The following is an 18,419-nucleotide window of genomic DNA, read 5'->3' as shown; positions in this document are numbered from 1 at the left end:
ATTTTCAAAAGTAGTGATCAGTACACTAAGGGCAAGCCTATGGTTTGTTGGTTGTGGCATGTGAATTCTTTCGAGAGTGTGAGAGAAATTTTCTTCCCGCACCCTTTATTGTATGAAAATTTTATGTGTGAGTAAATCAAGGTGTTCATTTGTGGTGAGGGCACACGTTTAATGAGGTCTGATAACTAATATATATGTGGATCCGAAACTTGTACATAAGTTTGTTGCGTTATAAGAATCTATTCTTGAGGCTGGATTGTCTTGCTCGAGTTGTCGTGATGAATGCATAGTATTTGCCATATTGTTGTGAAGCTACGGTAGTTATTGTGGCCAAAGCTGAAATGCCATTAGAGAGAAGTGTAGTAGAGTCGTCGGATGTTTGAATGTGTGAAAGTGTTCGAGGACGAACAAAGCTTTAAGTGTGGGGTGGTGATCTTAGGCGTATTTATGCGCCTAATAACCAATTTATCCCATATATTTAGCTAAGTTTCAAAGCACTTTCTTAATCGAAACTGAGATTTTAGAGTCTTTTGATGTCGTTTCCTCTAACCAATATGATTAGATGTTTCAGGGTGAAAAACAAAGAAGAATGAGCCAAAATGGGGCACCTGGACAGAGGTCGGAAAATTGAAGACGAAGTTGCGCAGGAGAATGGCCAAGAAGCTAGAAAATACACTAAGAGGGAGCAGCTCTGCGACATTTATATGCAGAAAATGAATTCCACTTAACAGTGGAAAGTGCGTCAGGAGTGCGTCGCGGAGGAGATCTTGCACAAATTGAGGCGAGGGAACACGTCCGCGTCGCGGACCTAGACACCAGAATTGAGTCACGTGTTTTATTCCAGACTATAAATAGTCTAGTTGTGTTATTTTATCATTATCCAGTTTTAAAAAGACGAGAGAACATTGATTTGGGCGATTTTGCTAACACTTTCTAGGGCTTTTCTTCTACTCCTTCATTTTGGTAAACCCTTTTATGATCCATAAACATTATTTGATGATATTTTGTTCTATGAGTAGCTAAATTCCCTTCTTCTAGAGTTGTAGCTACGATTAATGGTATAATACCATTTGTTTCTAGCATGAGATGGGTTTTCTTGTGATTTATGCTTACATTCTTGTTTAACTATTTTAATGACTAATCTACATTAAAATAAATTCATTGTCCACTCTTGAATTCGGAAGATGAATAGAGGGATAGACCAAAGAATGTGAGAAGCGTGTTCATTCTAGAGTAAAGTTAGAGGGTTTCGTTTATAGGATAGTCTTATACCTATATATCGTGCTTGATTAATATGCAAGATGATAGCTTAATGCTCCACCATTGGTTCATGTCTATCCCCGCTCAACGATGTAGTTAGATTGTCGATGGTGGTAGGCGATTAGAGGCCGGAAGATCATGATCATAAAATGAACCTTGCAAATCCATAATGAGGTTAACCTGTCGAATGCTAGGATAACTTAATATTATGCCGAAAATCGGGTTATGCTACAACCCCGGAATACTTTCCCATTTTATGAAATTCTCTTGTTTGAAACTGTTTGATTGTAGTAATTAATTTTAAAGATTGTTCACCATAGTAGATATAAACAAATTTCTAAAATTGTTTGTCGCATAAGTAAATTTATTTTGGACATAATAAAGTTGTTATTTGTTGATTTGAAGTCCTTTGGGTTCGATAATCTGGCTCGAAAGAGTCGCTGTACTACTTGAGTGACCACGTGCACTTGCTTGTGCTTTTGGACGCAACAAGTTTTTAGTCCCAATGTTGTATTCAAAGTATTAGATGGTTTGAGACATAGTGTACAAAGTCTTGAAAGTTTTCCGCTTGCTTTTTAGTAAAATGTTTTCGATTGTAAAGGAAAGTTTTTTAATTCTTCTCTGTTTTCAAGTATCTTATACAATGAATGAGTTATGAGGCTTGTATAAGACCCCTTCGGGATCGAGTACACCTTATTACGACTAGGGGGTGCTCTTGGGTCATGATAGTATTGATAGCAAATGACTGTGTGGAGTCTAGAAAAAGAAGCAAACAACTTGGAATCTTGTGCAAACTTGACATCAAGAATGCTTAGGATCACTTGAATTGAAACTTTTTGATACTAATGATGCAAAGAATGGGATTTGGAGCTAAGTGGATAAGATGGGTAAAATATTGTCTTAGCATAGTGAAGTTCTCAGTCCTCATAAATAGGACCCCCTGTGGATTCTTCTCTTCTCAAAGGGGACTGAGACACAGGGTGATCCTTTATCACCTTTCATATTCATCCTAGCAATGGAAGGTCTAAGTAACTTGATACATACAGCTAGGGAAAAAGATTGGATCAGGGGATTTCAAGTGGACAATAGAGCTATAAACAACTTGGAGATAACTCATCTACAATATGTAGATGATACTCTAGTTTTTTGTGGAGCAACTACTGGCAAAATGTTGATATTAAGGGTGATTTTCATCATTTTTGAAGCTATTTTCGGGTTAAATATCAATTGGGGGAAGAGCTACATATACCCCATTAATAAAGTGACAGAGGTGGATAATTTGGCAGCTATTATGAGTGGAAGAGTAGGGGAATTACCTACCATATACCTAGGAATGCCTTTGGGAGCCAAAAGTAAATCAATGGGGATTTGGAATATGTTGATAGAAAAATGTGAGAAAAAGTTTACCAATTGGAGGAGTCAATACCTTTCCCGGGGAGGGGGGGGGGGGGGGGGGTTTGACCATGATCAATAGGGTTCTGGGCACAATGCCTACATACATGATGTCAGTGTTCCCTGCCCCTGACAAAGTGATCCAGAGAGTAGACTGGCTAAGAAGGAACTTGTTTTTGGCAAGGAAATAAAGACAAGAGAAAATTCCATTTGGTCAAATGGGAAGAGGCCATAATTAGCAAGAAGGAAGGGGAGTGGGGATCAAGAATATGAAAATGCAAAACAAAAGCTTAATGTGAAGTGGTTATGGAAATTTATATCAGGAGATAACATGTTGTGGAAGGAGGTCATTTGTGCAAAGTATGAAATAGAGGATAAATGGATTACAAAAGCAGTGACCACCATTCCTTATAGTTTTAGTATCTAGAGATCAGTTAGGAATTTATGGCCACAATTCTTGTCCAAAATAAATTTCAAAGTGGGGAATGGACTCAAAGTGGTTTTTTGGGAGGACAAGTGGATAGCTCAGAGAACTTTGAAGCAACTATTCCTTGATCTACACCTACTAAGCTTTCAGCAACAAGCAACTGTTGCTGAAATGTGGACAAGTCAGGGATGGAACCTCCATCTCAGAAAAAATCTTAATGATTGGAAGGTGGAAAGGATATGTGCTCTCTATAATACCTTGTCCTCTTTCAACAACCTAACTGGGAAGAAAATACTGCTATATGGATGATAGGTAACAAATTAAATGAGTTTTCTCCTTAAACTCAGCATACAAGAACCTCACCACTTCAAACAAAAGGAACAAACAATGGCCTTGAAAAAGGATATGGGAGATAATAATTCCATACAAGGTTAATTGTTTCATATGGCTGCTGACCAGAAAAGTAGTACTAACACATGAAAACGTAAAGAAGAAGAAATACCAATTGTGTTCCAGGTGCTACTTATGTGAAGAACAATCAGAGACAATCAACCATCTATTTTTACACTTTAAATGGGCAGACCAGCTATGGAGAATATTCATTTGTCTGAGGAAAATCACTTGGGTGAAACCAAGAAACATTAAAGGAGTATTGAAGTGCTGGATGAGAGTTGGCAATGCTACAGTAAAGGAGAAGAGATAGAAGATTGTCCCAGCTTGTATATGGTGGACAGTGTGGAAGGAAAGAAATCAAAGATTCTTCGAGGGAAAGCAAAGCAATATGCAGAATTTTAATATGAACTGCGTGGCTCTGTACTATTTTTGGTGTGAACAAAAAGTGTTAGGGCAAACTGAAGAATTTTTTTGATGTTTTAGACTATTTGTAACAAAAAGTACAAACAGATTTCTTAGATTGTAATACTTTTGGAAGGGGGACTACACTTTGATGTAGTACACCTATGGATATATAGACTAAAAAGTTACCTTGCTCAAAAAACAAAAAAGGAACAAAAGATGTTTTGATGGAATTTCAACTTCTAGAAATCTTTTGCGAGACAAATGTCTAATTAGCATTTTTAGCTGGTCCAAATTGACCACTCTATATAATTTAGAACTCTTCTTGGATTTTGTTAGCTCTATAGTTTAGAAAGAGGCTAGTAGGCTACAAATCCTTTTTTTGTGAGCTTAATTGATCTATCCTTGTAAAGCTTCCATCTTCTTGATGCCTTTAAATGAATCTACTTACTTCATAAAAAAAAAACTGAGGGTTCAAATTTAAAATATAGTATATCCTACTATAAAAGAAAATAAGATGGCCAATTATGGACAACAAAAGGATGTTGTTTAAGGTAGAAGATTATTTAATGAAGGAGATGCCAAAGGTTGACATTTATTATATGTTTGCTAATAAATAAAGGGAAAATGCATAAGTACCCCCCAGCCTATGCCCAAAATCCTTGAGACACACCTAACATTTACTAAGGTCTTATTACCCCTCGAACTTATTTTATAATTTTCTACCCCTTTTCGGCCTACGTGGTACTATCCTTGAAAAAATTGTCAACACGCGCTAGGCCCACAAGATAGTGCCACGTAGGCCGAAAAGGGGTAGAAAATTATATATAAAATAAGTTCGGGAGGGTAATAGGACCTTAGTAAAGGTTAGGGTGTCTTAGGGATTTTGGGCATAGACTGGGGGATACTTATGCATTTTCCCAATAAATAAATACAATATTTGTCCTTCTACCATGGAGTTAGGTATTGGATTTTTCGTAACAGTCAAAAGTCTCCAACAGTTTACTTTATTTATGATGCACATTTTGCTCTCTATATGGACTGTCTTCTTTTTGTCTGTCGTTCTTGAATCTTTATGCAAAATTTCACCTTTTATTGTTGCTTTTGGCTCCTTAAGATTCAGTTTTGTACTAAAATTTAACATTATACTTGCTTCAATTACATGTGGAGTGAACAAGTTGTAAGTGCAGAGATACAGGTCAATTAAAGGTTCCAATATCCAACATCGTCGAGCCCATTGGCGCCAACCTCTCCATCTCTTGCCTTAATTAAAAAAAAGTCGAGGTATTATTTCTTAGAAAATCGTAATTATGGTATTCTAGACTAAATCTTTTTGATTCAATACACGTGTATTTTGCTTAGAGTTTGTTTGATTTTTTATAGTGTGCTTTAGTGATAATGAGCTTGTTTAGTATAAGTACCAACACTGGTTGATCCTATTAATGACGAAATTGATTTTTTTGCAAGATCGATTTGTGTCCACCTAGTGTTGACACTTAGCTTTAATTTGGTAATAATGTGTTTGTTAAGCATAAGTACCAACACTAGTTGATCCTATTGATGACAAAATTGATTTTCTTGCAAGATCGATTTGTGTCCACCTAGTGCTGACATTTAGCCTTAATTTGGTGATAATGTGTTTGTGTAACATAAGTGATAACACTAGTTGATCCTGTTGATGACAAAATTGACTTTCTTGCAAGATCAATTTATGTCCACCTAGTGTTGAAACTTAGCTTTAATTTGGTGATATGAGTTTGTTTAGCACAAGTACCAACACTAGTTGATCCTGTCATAAAAAAAAAGTACCAACACTAGTTGATCCTATTGATGATAAAATATCGATTTATATCCATCTAGTGTTGACACTTAGCTTAATTTGGTGATAATGTGTTTGTTAAGCATAAGTACCAACACTAGTAGATCCTATTGATGACAAAATGATTTTCTTGTTAGATTGATTTGTGTCCATCTAGTATTGTTGACACTTAGCTTTAATTTGGTTTAATTGTTGGAATTAGTTTGTAAGTATATATTTATTATTATTTTTGAAATTAAAAGTTTGTAAGTATATTTGTTTGTTTTGTCCTAGACTTCGATTTAGTTGTTGGCATTAGTTTGGAACTAGTTGGTTCTATGTTAAAAAAAAATTACGTTATTTTCTTAAAAACATTTTTGTTTTTAATAATATAACATACACAATTTTTTTAAAATTTTTTATATATATTTATTATTAACATGATATACAAGTACGAAGATAGTAATCATAAAATATATGACCACTTTATAACAAGTTTATAAAAAAACTATTCAATTTATTATAAAATACTTAGATGCAAATAAAAAATATACTCAAGATTTACCAAGAGCGATTTGGAAATTTGTTGTGAAGGAATAAAATAGAAACATATAGTACTAGTTTTGAACTTCCGGTTTCAGCTCTAAAACCCTAAACCTCAAGTTCCATCAAAATTCTGGAGAAGAAATGGCGTTCAGATCCAAGGAAATGATGAAAAAGATAGTGAAGAATATAGGTGGAGAGAAGAACTTGGCATCTGGAGTTAAACAACGGCTTGAGAAATGCGTACCAAATGCAAAAGTCGTCATGGGTCGTGCTCAGCGTGGCCTCTTCGCTGGCCGCCACATTCAGTTTGGCAATAGAGTCAGTGAGAAAGGTGGAAATACGTGAGTTTCTTCTTCTTCTTCTCAATTTGAAAAGCAATTTTCTATTTCTAGGCTAAATGTGAGATTTTGATATGTTGTGCTCTGTAGATTCTGTGATTTCCTTGCTCGGATGTTCTTCCGATTTTTTACTTTACATATTATTATTAGTTAGGTATGTTTAGGAATATCTCCATTCTCCCATTCCCTCAATTGAAAGAATTTTATTTGTTTGTTTTATAGTTGTCAATGGCATTATATTTGATGCTAATCTGTCAAACATAGTGGATTGAATAGTTTTCATCTAAAAGTACAATTTTTTTGTAAGTTTGTGGTAAACTGGAGGTTGAGTGTGATTCTGTAAAATATTGTTCTAAAAGTGAAGTCTCGTAACGGGCTCGAAGTTATCAGAAGGTATCTTCTGTTTTATAGTGTAAATATGGAAGTCATCTTTTAACTGCTTAGTGCTTACCATGAATACAGTGGCAACCTAAGTTGCTCGGACTCTTCACTTTTGGTGCCGCACCCGTGTCGACATGACATGGGCGTGGGATCCGTGTCTGATTTGGTCAACCTATTTTGGGTACTCTGACCAAAATTGATGGGGAAAGTCTGGACAATTTTAATGATTTATGTAATCAATACAAAAGCTAAGGAATTGAAGAAAATGGAATACCTTTTATATAGAAAGTTCTATGTCACTCCTTTTCCTTTGATCTCCCAGGATTCTCCTTGAGTCTCCACATAATATCTCATAATTTAGGTTTTATAATTCATATTTTAATTATTTTTAGGCGAATCCCCGCACCCGTATCCATATCCCCGAATCTTAAAAATTAGATCATGAAGGATCCGACCTTTAGATCCGCACCCGTATCGGACACCCGCACCCGAGTCCGAGCAACTTAGGTGGCAACCATTTCAAAGAAAATTTATTTATAGCCAAAAGTGATTTATGTCTTGTTCTGCTCGAGACTATGAGAATTCAGGATAATTGAAAGGATTGCTTGGGTAGCAAAGGCATTGTCTATCATTTGTTTCACATCATCAAGAAAGTTACATGTCATAGTGCTAGGGAACTCCTAGTAGTTCAACCACATATATCATGTAAAGGCATTTGAACTGACTAGCGAATAATAAGTTTGGGCTTGGGTCCTTGATCACAAGGCGATCATCTTTTCTCACCAGGACGCCATTTGAAAAGGAATATCAAGCCATACACAGGCCTGTAAAAAAATCAGAAGATTAATTATTATTTCCTTTTTGGAAAAGTTGGAGAAACTCAAGTTTGAAGCCTCTGAGAATAAATTGTTCCCACAACCATACAACTAATGCTCAAGTGGCAGAATTAATTTACCTAAGACTGTTGAGCTCATCAAGATCCAAAGAATACAACTCCTCAACCTGTTTCAACATGGTATAGTATGAGAAGATAAAAAGTTAACCAGTCATTTTAATAGCCCACCCTTCCCAATTCCCTCCTTTTCCTTTGTTTTGTCTCATAAGGCATGCATATGAACCATAGCTTACCAGCTTCTACAGTGAGGGCAGAGGAACTCCTCCATGTAGACATGAGATAACCACAAAGATATTGAAAGAGTTCTTTTTGTCAATGATGTAGAATATCATTAAAGGCATCAAGAAAATACAAAGGGATTACAAAAAACAAATGTTTGTCAGCGTGTATACAGTTGAAGTACTACAAAACTAATGATCTGACAAGATCCCAAAAAACATCAAGATTATTAACAGGGCAAAGGTTAGCCCAACTAAAGAGGCTAACCAAACATCTAGCCTTCAAAAATCCTGTTGAAGTTGATACACCATCAAAGTATCTGTGATTCCTCTCACTCCTAGTACACCAGAAAATTCTTACAGGCACCATGTTTCAGATGGTCTTGTCAACTTCCGTTGAGCTCCTGCTCACATAGGCATCTCTTATGGATAAAGGCACTTTCCATTTCAATCCAAAAAATGTTTAGAAACAGATTCTAGCTGTCAGTGGCCACAGGACAGTGAAGGAGCAGGTGGTTAATTGATCCAGCATCTGGCTAGCACATGAAACATCTGTTTGCTAGTTGAAAGTTCCTTCTAGTTAGGTTGTCTTGGGTGAGGCAAACACCCTTTAGAGCCAACCAGCACTTTCGGTGGAACTTTTGTTTTCGAAACTAGTTTCCAGGGACATAAGTCAATCATCATACTGTTTTAGCACACAGCATACCTTACCTTAACGGTGGAAAGACCTTCCTTAGAGTTGTCCCACTTCAGTTTGTCCTTTATCTAGGTTTTGTCTCTCTAATGTTTTCAGCATGTAAATGAGCTCATCTATCTCCCAAGCTATTCAGGTTCCTCCTAAGACTGGGGTTCCAAGTGTTGACTTCTCTATTATGACAAATAAGAGAGTCTGGATTGCCTGCAGCAAGGAACATATTTGGGACTGCTTTCCTTCAGTGTACTGTCCCTGAGCCATTTGTCAGTCCAAAATTTTATGTTGGTCCTATCTCCCACCTAGAAATAAGTGTTATTGGAGAAAGCTTCCCATAGGGTGTTTATGTTTTTCCAGAGCCCTGTGCCATGGAGTGATCTCACAGGTTAGGTGCACCAGTGATTCATTCTCCCAACTTAGCAGTGTTTATCTCATTCCATAAGCCAGCGTCATCCTGGTTGAATCTCCTGAGGCATTTCATTAACATACACTTGTTATGTAAGGCTAAGACTTTTACCCCAAGCCGCCTAGTGATTTAAGGGGTGCGGCTTTAGACCAGTTGACCAGGTGGATCTTGTGGTTGATGTTGTTTCCATCCCAAAGAAAGTTTCTTCTTGTTCTGTCAAGCTGCTCCTGGATTTTGCTGTGATAGGATCCAATGCCATTAAATAAGTAGGGATGTTATCCAGTACACTGTCAATAAGGGTTAGCCTGCCACTAAAAGATAGGTACTGCTTCTTCCATGTTGCTAGCATTCACTACACTTCTCAACTACTGAATTCCAAATCTCAGAAGATTCGTATTTTGCCAGTACTACATCCCATAATGCCAGCCAGTTCCACCAGATTTGGGATTATATTCACCAGGTAGATGATACTTTTGAGTATATTTATATGTAGGCCAGACATTGCCTCAAAGAACACCAGGGCGAGATTCAGGTAAAGGACTTGGGACTTCTCAGCTCCACAGAAGATAAGTATATCATCAGCAAACAAGAATGAGAAATGGAGATAGGAATGCCCCCTGCTGCTACCCACTGTGAATCCTTCAAACCATTATCATTGTTCAGCTTTCTCGAGTATATTACTAAGACCTTCCATGGCCGGTATGAGAAAGAAGGTCCCCTGCCACATCCCTCTTCTAGGAGAGAAAGTCCCACTGGACCTCTGTTAATAAGGATAGAATATTTCACAGTGGTGATGTAGTTCCTGATCCATTTTTCTCCAAAACCCAACTACCTGGGGATAGTCATAGGATAGGGCCAACTTATTTTGTCAGAGGCTTTTTCAACATCAAGCTTGAGTAGGAGCCCATTTCCACCGTACTTTATCTTCCAATCCATAAACTCATTTGCTATGAGGCTGCATCAGTAATGTGTCTTTCTTTAATGAATACATTCTGGTGGCGTGAAGACTTATGGGTTTGTAGTTTCTAAGTTCCATAGCTCCTTTTATTTTTGGAATAAGAATAAAGGATGCAATGAAGGACTTGACGATGTGACCATGATGGTGAAAATGATTGGGAGTAGACAATATGGCATGCTTAATGGTGTCCAATGCTTTCTGGTGGAAGGCCATTGTGAATCCATCAATACCTGGACTTCTGTCAGGAGCACATGAGTTGATAGCATCTCTCACTTCCTCCTTAGTGAAAGCAACTTCCAGACCTCCCTTTTTCAATTGATAAACATCCCAGGCCTTTAAATTTTTTTGTAGGCCTCCAATTTTCATCCTCGGAGTATAAGTTCTGATAGAAGGCCAGTATTCTTTGATATGTTGTTTATCCTCAATAACTGTGTCTGCAACCTTTAATCTTTCGATGCAGTTATATCTCCTGTGGGACTTGGCAACCCTTTGGAAAAAGTAGTGTTTCTATCTCCTTCCTTAAACCACAAACATCTGACTTTTTGTCTCCAAGAAATCTCCTCTACCTTTGCCAGCTGTTGGAGTTCAGTTTTCAAGTTCATCATGTTAATTTTCTCAATCTAATTTGGTAGTTATAGTTGTTTGCTCTAGAATCAGCAGCTCCAAAGCTTTATTTTTCTTTGTTTCTACTTAGCCAAAGACTTTTCTGTTTCATATGGAAATGTCCTCCTTCAGATGTTAGAGTTTTTTTAAAAAAATACAAAAGCATTAGAGCTAAGTGATAAAATGTGAAGCAAGGAAGAACTAAACACATGAACAATCAAACAGCTGACTAACCGATGACTACAGCAGATATATTTAACAATATTCTAAGGGCTGCGAGTGATCCTTTAGCTAAACGAAGTGTCCATCAATGCTTTGGTTGGACAGGCGTTCCAATCAATGCAAAATCTAGAATACCGTCGTCTGTCCAGATGATTTATGGTGGCTTTGCTGATTTAGGAGATGCAGCACAAGGGGAAAAAGATACACAAGCCCGATTTTTCTCATATCTACGAATCTGATCATAAAAAATCAGTTCTGGCATCTCTTCCACTTCGACATAATGCGTTGGGCTTTCTGGATGATATGCTGATGACTTCAACTTCATTGATGGTTTAAGTGCATGTGGAGATTCTCCAATTTGCACGGGGACATCATCATGATCTAATCCAACTTCCTTCAGAAAACAACTCATGTTCATGGCCTTTTTCTGTGCTTTGACGCAATTCTGATGATTATGGAGAAATTGCTCTTCTGCAACAAACGGCTATTTGCTTGAGTTTGTAAGATCAGCTAGTGCTTGCCTGCCATCTTTTTTCTCCAGAGCTTCAGAATAGTTATCTTTTTACCTGCACCAAATTTGTTACTAGAGGCAATAAGATCTTTCCCAATAGAAATCAGATTCACGGAAATAATCTTCTTTGATGCTTGTAGGGCAGAAGGCTTTGCTGAGTTTGAGATATCAATTATGAGAAAATGATCAAAATGGTCCTTGATGTATTGAGGTTTCTTATTTTGGTCCTTAATATATTCTAGGTGATTGAAATAGTCCTTCATGTATGACAAAATGTGTTCAATTTAGTCTTTTACCCTAAACTTAACAATTTATCCCCAAAAATTGTTAAATATAACTGTGGAACCCACATAACTTAGAAAATCCACCATTTTTACCATTCTTTATTAGCTCAAAGAAAGAGTTTCATGAATTCTAAAACACTACTTTCTTTAATATCTAACCACACAATTACAAAATATTTATTGTAAAAAGGTTGAATGAAATGGATCGTCAATAAGAGTGGAGAAGTGCAAATGTAATGCAAGGAGTAATTATTACTACAACATCTCTTTTAGGTAGCAATATGGAGGTCATGTTTTCAATTGCAAATTCTATACTTTCAGGAGCTGTAGGTCTTCTCAATTTCGTGTCTCGGTCAGTGGTGTTCTTTTGGGTACTTTATTATCTTATCACATTTTGACGATCCCTTTCATTCAATCTTTTTATAATAATTATTTTGTAATTGTGTGGTTAGATGTTAAAGAACACGGTGTTTTAAAATTCATGAAACTCTTTTTTTTGAGCTAATAAAGATGATAAAAATGGTGGATTTTATAAGTTATGTGGGCCTCACAGTTATATTTAACCGTTTTTGGGGGTAAATTGTTAAGTTTAGGATAAAAGACTAAATTGAACATATTTTGTCATACATGAAGGACTATTTCAATCACCAAGAATATATTAAGGACCAAAATAAAGCAACCCCGATACATCAAGGACCATTTTGATCATTTTCTCGTATCATTAAGTGCTTTTCTTCTACCTATCCCTCCTCACTTAATTCAGATGTAATTGCATGTAGTTGCTTGAAACTTTTAGTTGGCTTGCAAATGCTGGTATGTGCAGTCTGCTGCCTTTGGATTGGAGTTGTTTCTAGCTACTCTTTGGTTCCCAAAGATAGAAAAGGCAAGGTCATATTTTTAACTGCAGTGTAGTTCTGATCATATGTGGTGAATCATAATAAACTGCCATTCTTTACTTTCCCAAAAAAATAAATTGTGATTGTTTATATGAACAGGTCTAAGAGGACTTGGAAGCCTAATGTGCAAGAGAAACGGCTTTTCAGCTATATCCTAGATCGTCAAATTCGTGTGAAGGTTACAACTCATGCACTGCGATGTATTGACAAGGCAGGTGGTATTGATGAGTACCTGCTGAAGACACCTTACCATGAGATGGACACTGAATTAGGCCTGTTCTGGAAAGCTAAGATTGAGAAGTTGTACGAGGAGCTCGGGAAAATGGAGGTAGTTTTCTTTACACCCGAAGAAGAAACAAAACTTGAAGAGCAATTTAAGGAAGTGAAGTTAGAAGAAAGAGCAGCCCGTAGGGAAGCCAGAAGGAAGATGTATGGTTGGTCACCAAAATCCGAGCTAAAAGCAGATTCTGAAGGAACTGACGGAGAAGGAAGCTTACAAACTGATTTCCATGAAGGGATGGTTGCTAATGCTTGAAAACATTGACAAAATGTTGTTGGTTTCCAAGGTGCTTCCTGATATTGAAGGGCTTCTTTTGTTGGTCCTAGTGTTTTCGTATTCCTGATATTTAGGGCCCGTTTGGCCATGCGATATGAAATCATGATATGTTATCATAATATGAAATCATGAGATGAAATTAAAGTTTTGTTTGGACATGCGATATGTAATTTTTGTGTTATATATTTTCTCATACTCGTAAGAATCTCATAAGTTGTAAAACTATTAAAATAGCCCCAATTGTTTATTAAATCTTACCAAATAAACAAAAATTTATAAAATCGCATAATAAATTATTACAAAGCTATTTGTTTTCCACTTAAGTAACCGTTTCATCAAATTTTAACTCAATAAAAAAAATTGAACATAAATTGTAGTGTACTAATCTTTAATATAATTCTCCCACATAGTACAGACATTCTTCACGTTGAACTTGCATTTCTCGATCATGTGACCGAGAAGACGAACCAACATTGTTACTTTGAGCCATTTGTTGGTCAATATCATTCGCAACTATATTTTCATGATCATAGACCATAAATATTTCATCAGTACTTTGATATTCTCGCAAATAATTACGTAACACTGCACATGCTATGACAATTTTCACTTGTGTATCAATATCATAATGGTTCATGCCTTGTTTCAGTATTTTAAATCTAGTTTTTCAAGCTCCAAAAGTCCGTTCAATCACATTGCGCAGAGATGAATGCCTATAATTAAACAGATCTTTGGCATTTTGAAGCTCTCTTTCACTTCCTCAGTAATCTTACAAATGATAGCGTAGTCCTTTGTATGGAGCTAAAAATCCTTTTGTATTTCGAAAATCAGCATCAACAACATAATATTTATCTACCAACAAACAATTTATAAAGAATTACTAAAAACATATGTGACATAAATGAGACAACTTTATGTAAATAAATAATATTTATTCTAAGGATGTAATTTAAAGTTACCATGTGGTGGAAATGAAAATTGTGAAGTTGGTTCAACAAGTGCATTCTCAAGTACTTTACTATCATGTGCAGTACTCTTCCAACCAACAACAACAAAGGTAAATCACAAGCACATAAGACATTTTGTGATGTTCTTTCTTTGCGATTACAATAAGTTTGTTGCACCGCTTTAGGAATCTCCCCTTCTATATATGTTTCATCAATTGCACCAAACGGTAGAAGTAATAAATTAAGTGTTGGAGTAAATGAACTGAACAAATTTATAACTCAACAATCGGTTGGTGTGAATTAAAGTGACTATATGTTGGTGAGAATAATAAATTTTATGTCGGTGAGAATAATAAATTTTAAAAAGTAATGATGTGATTATAAATTTTATTTACATATATGAAATAAATGGTTAGTAGATTGTTTTAACAAAATATAAACTCGTGGATCAATTTTTATATTAAAATATCTCAAATCATGATATGGATTCCCATATGATTCCATATCATTGTTTTTGGAGAATATGGAATCACATCTCATGATATGGAGTCATGAGATGTAATCAGCGTAAAATCACATGCATGTCCAAACGCTGATTCCATCTCACGATACATATCGTGATATGGTATCGCATGACCAAACGCCTACTTAGTCATATCTGGATTACCATGAATTTTGCCTGACATCATCTGCTTTAGTGTAAAGCTTTTCTGGATATATATGTAGACAATAAAATTCGCGTCGAGAAAATAATAATCAAGAACGGAAAATTATAGCAACAATCGTATTTATTATTTCAAAGTGCGAGTGTTACATTCTCTATGATTCCTCTGAATTCGCCTTTTCAAATATGATTCAAGGGCTTTAAAGCTTGATCTTGAATCTTTGATGAATTTGAACTTTGAACTTTATCTTGATCTTGACTTTTGCTTGAATTCAAGGGCTTCGAGCTTGTTCTTGAACCTTATAGTCTTGATCTTGATCGTTCTTGAACTTAAATGCTTGAATTCTTAAACTTGTAGCTTTATAGAGAATTTTATGGCGTTTGTACCACAGATTTTTTCTAGCTTCTTGTTTAGAATTTTTTGTCCTCTTTCTGAATTATGAAGACCCTTATTTATAGTTTTAGAATAGGGGAGTTGTGATTGGAATAGGATTCCCTTCGGCCAATCAAATTTAAGTGACATGGCATATGGGCTTTATGGAGCGGGCTTTAATTAAATTCATATTTTGAATTTAAATAATTAACTCAATTATATCAATCCATAATATTTATTTGGACTAATATATTAATGAATTTAATATAATCCGAATCATTTTATAAATTTATATTTAATAAATTTTAAATGATTACAAATGCCCCCTGCTTCAAGTCTTGTCGAGATATTTCATCTTCCAAAAGACTAGACTTGAAGTATTAATAAAATAATAATTTATTTGAGTTACCCCTGCAATGTTTAATTTGTTGTCTGTCTCCAATTACATGTAATTGGAGTGGGCACGTAAGTCTACCACTTTCAAACATATATTTGACTAATTTGAATCATGATAATTGATAAGAGGCAAATAAATGCTTGTTAAAAAGCAATAGGAAAATCAGTTTGACTAGGACAGTATTTCCGTCAATTACTTTAGCATAGCCAAAAAGGAATTGCTATTAGTCTAGGAGAGGGATTTTATGATGCCATTTTAAGTTCAAAATGTAGTTGAACTAGGAATTGTAATCCCACTCAATTTTAAATTCATGTCCTTTTCTATTGTTCTAGTCAAAAAGGAATTGTAATTGAACTAGGAGAAGGATTTTATCCCCCACCACATGACATCTATAAATAGACCCATTGTATCCACAATTTTGTCTTCAATTACAGATTGTGAGCCAAGACCCTATGACAAAAGGGGCATAATTCAAGGTAGTTTTCCTCCCTTTTTCAGATTTTCGTCACTTTTTTACATCTTGACACGTCTGTCGTAGAAAATTCATATCTCATTGTATAAAAATCGAAATCATGAACGGTTTGATTTTCCAGAAACTAGACTTTTGATCTCTAACATATCCAAAATTCAGAATTTAATACCTTCAGAATCTTTTTAGATGATATTTTGAAGTTAGCTCTAGATTCTGTCATGCTAAAAATTTCAGAGTTGTGCACCTTTACTAAAACTCTGATGTCTTGATGCAGGAACGACGAAATCACAAGCAGCATGATTATTTCGAATCTAGACACAAAGGTCTACAACATATCCAAAATTCAAGATTTAATACCTTCAGAATCTTTCTAGATGTTTTTTTTTTTTTTGAAGTTAACTTTAATTTCTGTCATGCTGAAAATTTCAAACTTGGGGCTTTACTAGAATACTGTGTTTAACGTCCTTGCCTTGAAAAAAAAATACTACTCTCAAGACGTTACAAGGTACCGAATACTTAACCAACTTGAGGCTTTACTAGAATACTTTTTTTAACGTCCCCGCCTTGAAAAAAAATACTACTCTCAAGGCGTTACAAGGTCCCGAATACTTAAGCTTAAGGTGTGAAGGGATGTGTTTAATGTCTCTGCCTTGAAGATCACCGACTTGAGGCTTTACTAGAATACTGTATTTAACGTTCCCCCCTTGAAAAAAAAATACTACTCTCAAGGCGTTATAAGGTCCCGAATACTTAACCAACTTGAGGCTTTTTCAAGATCTTTTTAAGGATAAATCCGCGAGAAGGCCAGCTTAAGGTGCAAAGAGACAAATCTTGTCCACCTTAAGGCATGGAAATTTAAAGATCCTTTTTAAGGAGAAACCCGTGAAAAGGCTAGCTTAAGGTGTAAAGGGAAAAATCTTTCCACCTTAAGGCATGGCGATTTTTTATTTTTTTTTTATTTTATTATTACTCCTGGCTCGCAAGAGTATAAACTGTGTACGACATAAATAAACAAAATCCATCTAAGGATAAATTCGTGAAAAGGCCAGCTTAAGGTACAAAGGGACAAATTTGTCCACCTTAAGGCATAGAAATTTAAAGATCCATTTAAGGATAAATCTGCGAAAAGGCTAGCTTAAGGTGCAAATGGACAAACCTCGTCCACCTTAAGGCATGGAAATTCACAACGTGCACATTTAGAGGATTTGGAGACTTCTGCTTACATACTTGAAGTCTTACTTGCACACTTAGAGGATTCAAATACTCCAACTTGTATACTTAGAGGATTCAAATACTTCAACTTGTAAATTCAAAGAATTTAAAGACTTCAACTTGCACACTTGGCTAAATTTAAAGACTTCAAGTGTACTGTTAAAGAAACTCATATTTTATAAGGGTTTTCCCCCTCCATTGACCCATCAATACATCGTACAAGTCTAAAGTTTGATGAGACAAAAGATAAAACAAAATACTTGTCGCTATGACTGTCATTTGACAGATCAAGTGGGAACATTTGATTTTTTGACACTCATGCAACTGAACTTAGGATATATTCTAAGTGTCTACGTACCTCAGTGAAGAGGATCAAGTCACAACGTAGTTCTGGGGGATTGAGTGAATTTTTTTTTTTGTTTTTTTTTTGTTTGTTTGTGCCGTACACAGTTTATACTCTTGCGGGCCAGGAGTGACATGCAGTTTAGGCTCTACCTTAAGGAGCATCATCTTACTTCAAGGGTAGTACCTCTTTAGGAATTTTGCATTAATAGGACCAATCTTTACGCCATCTGCATCAACAAGCTTGTAAGCACCATGTGAATATGCTTCTTGTACAACATACGGTCCATCTCATTTTGAGGTAAATTTGCCCCCAGACTTGTGCGAAGTAATGATGGGTCTTCTTATAGCGAGAACTTGGTCTCCAACTTGGAAACACCTTAAGCGAACTTTCTTATTGAAAGCACGAGACAAACGAGCTTGATAACATTCAAGGTTTTGTTGGGCTTCTAGCCTCTTTTCGTCAAGTGCTTCTAACTCAGCAAGACGCAGTCGAGCATTTTCTTCTTCAGTGAGCCCTTTTTGAATAACAAGTCTTAAGGAAGGTATTTGACGCTCGAGTGGCATGACTGCTTCAACTCCGAAAGCAAGTGAATATGGTGTTGCTTGAGTTGGTGTGCGGTATGTTGTCCTATATGCCCACAAAGCTTCTTCCATTCTTTCATGCCAATCTCTTTTGGACTTAGAGACAACTTTCTTTAGGAGATTGCATAGAGTTTTATTGAATGCTTCAGCAAGACCATTGGCGGCAACATGATACATAGAAGATTTACGCTGCTTGAAACCAAAGAGATCACAAATTTTATTCATTAACTTGTTATCAAATGGTTTGCCA

At 35.9% G+C, this 18,419-nt stretch overlaps 1 protein-coding gene across 1 annotated transcript; it reads left to right on the top strand.

The window, feature by feature from the left end:
• The first annotated feature begins 6,248 nt into the window (after positions 1-6,248).
• Positions 6,249-13,251, top strand: LOC125841174 (54S ribosomal protein L24, mitochondrial). Its single transcript, XM_049520238.1, has 2 exons — positions 6,249-6,559; positions 12,721-13,251. Exons 1-2 carry the CDS (start codon positions 6,360-6,362, stop codon positions 13,154-13,156), a joined length of 636 nt encoding a protein of 211 aa, XP_049376195.1. The 5' UTR covers positions 6,249-6,359; the 3' UTR covers positions 13,157-13,251.
• Positions 13,252-18,419: the final 5,168 nt, after the last annotated feature.

The sequence above is a fragment of the Solanum stenotomum genome, chromosome 10 (genome assembly GCF_019186545.1).
Source record: "Solanum stenotomum isolate F172 chromosome 10, ASM1918654v1, whole genome shotgun sequence".
NCBI classification, from domain to species: domain Eukaryota; kingdom Viridiplantae; phylum Streptophyta; class Magnoliopsida; order Solanales; family Solanaceae; genus Solanum; species Solanum stenotomum.
The sequence above is the reverse complement of the archived record's forward strand: the minus strand, read 5'-3'. Positions and strand labels throughout refer to the sequence as shown.

Coding starts and splice junctions, on each gene's coding strand:
- LOC125841174 (XM_049520238.1), top strand. CDS start 6,360: ATGGCGTTCAGATCCAAGGAAATGATGAAAAAGATAGTGAAGAATATA. Junction 6,560..12,720: donor AGTGAGAAAGGTGGAAATAC/GTGAGTTTCTTC, acceptor TTATATGAACAG/GTCTAAGAGGACTTGGAAGC.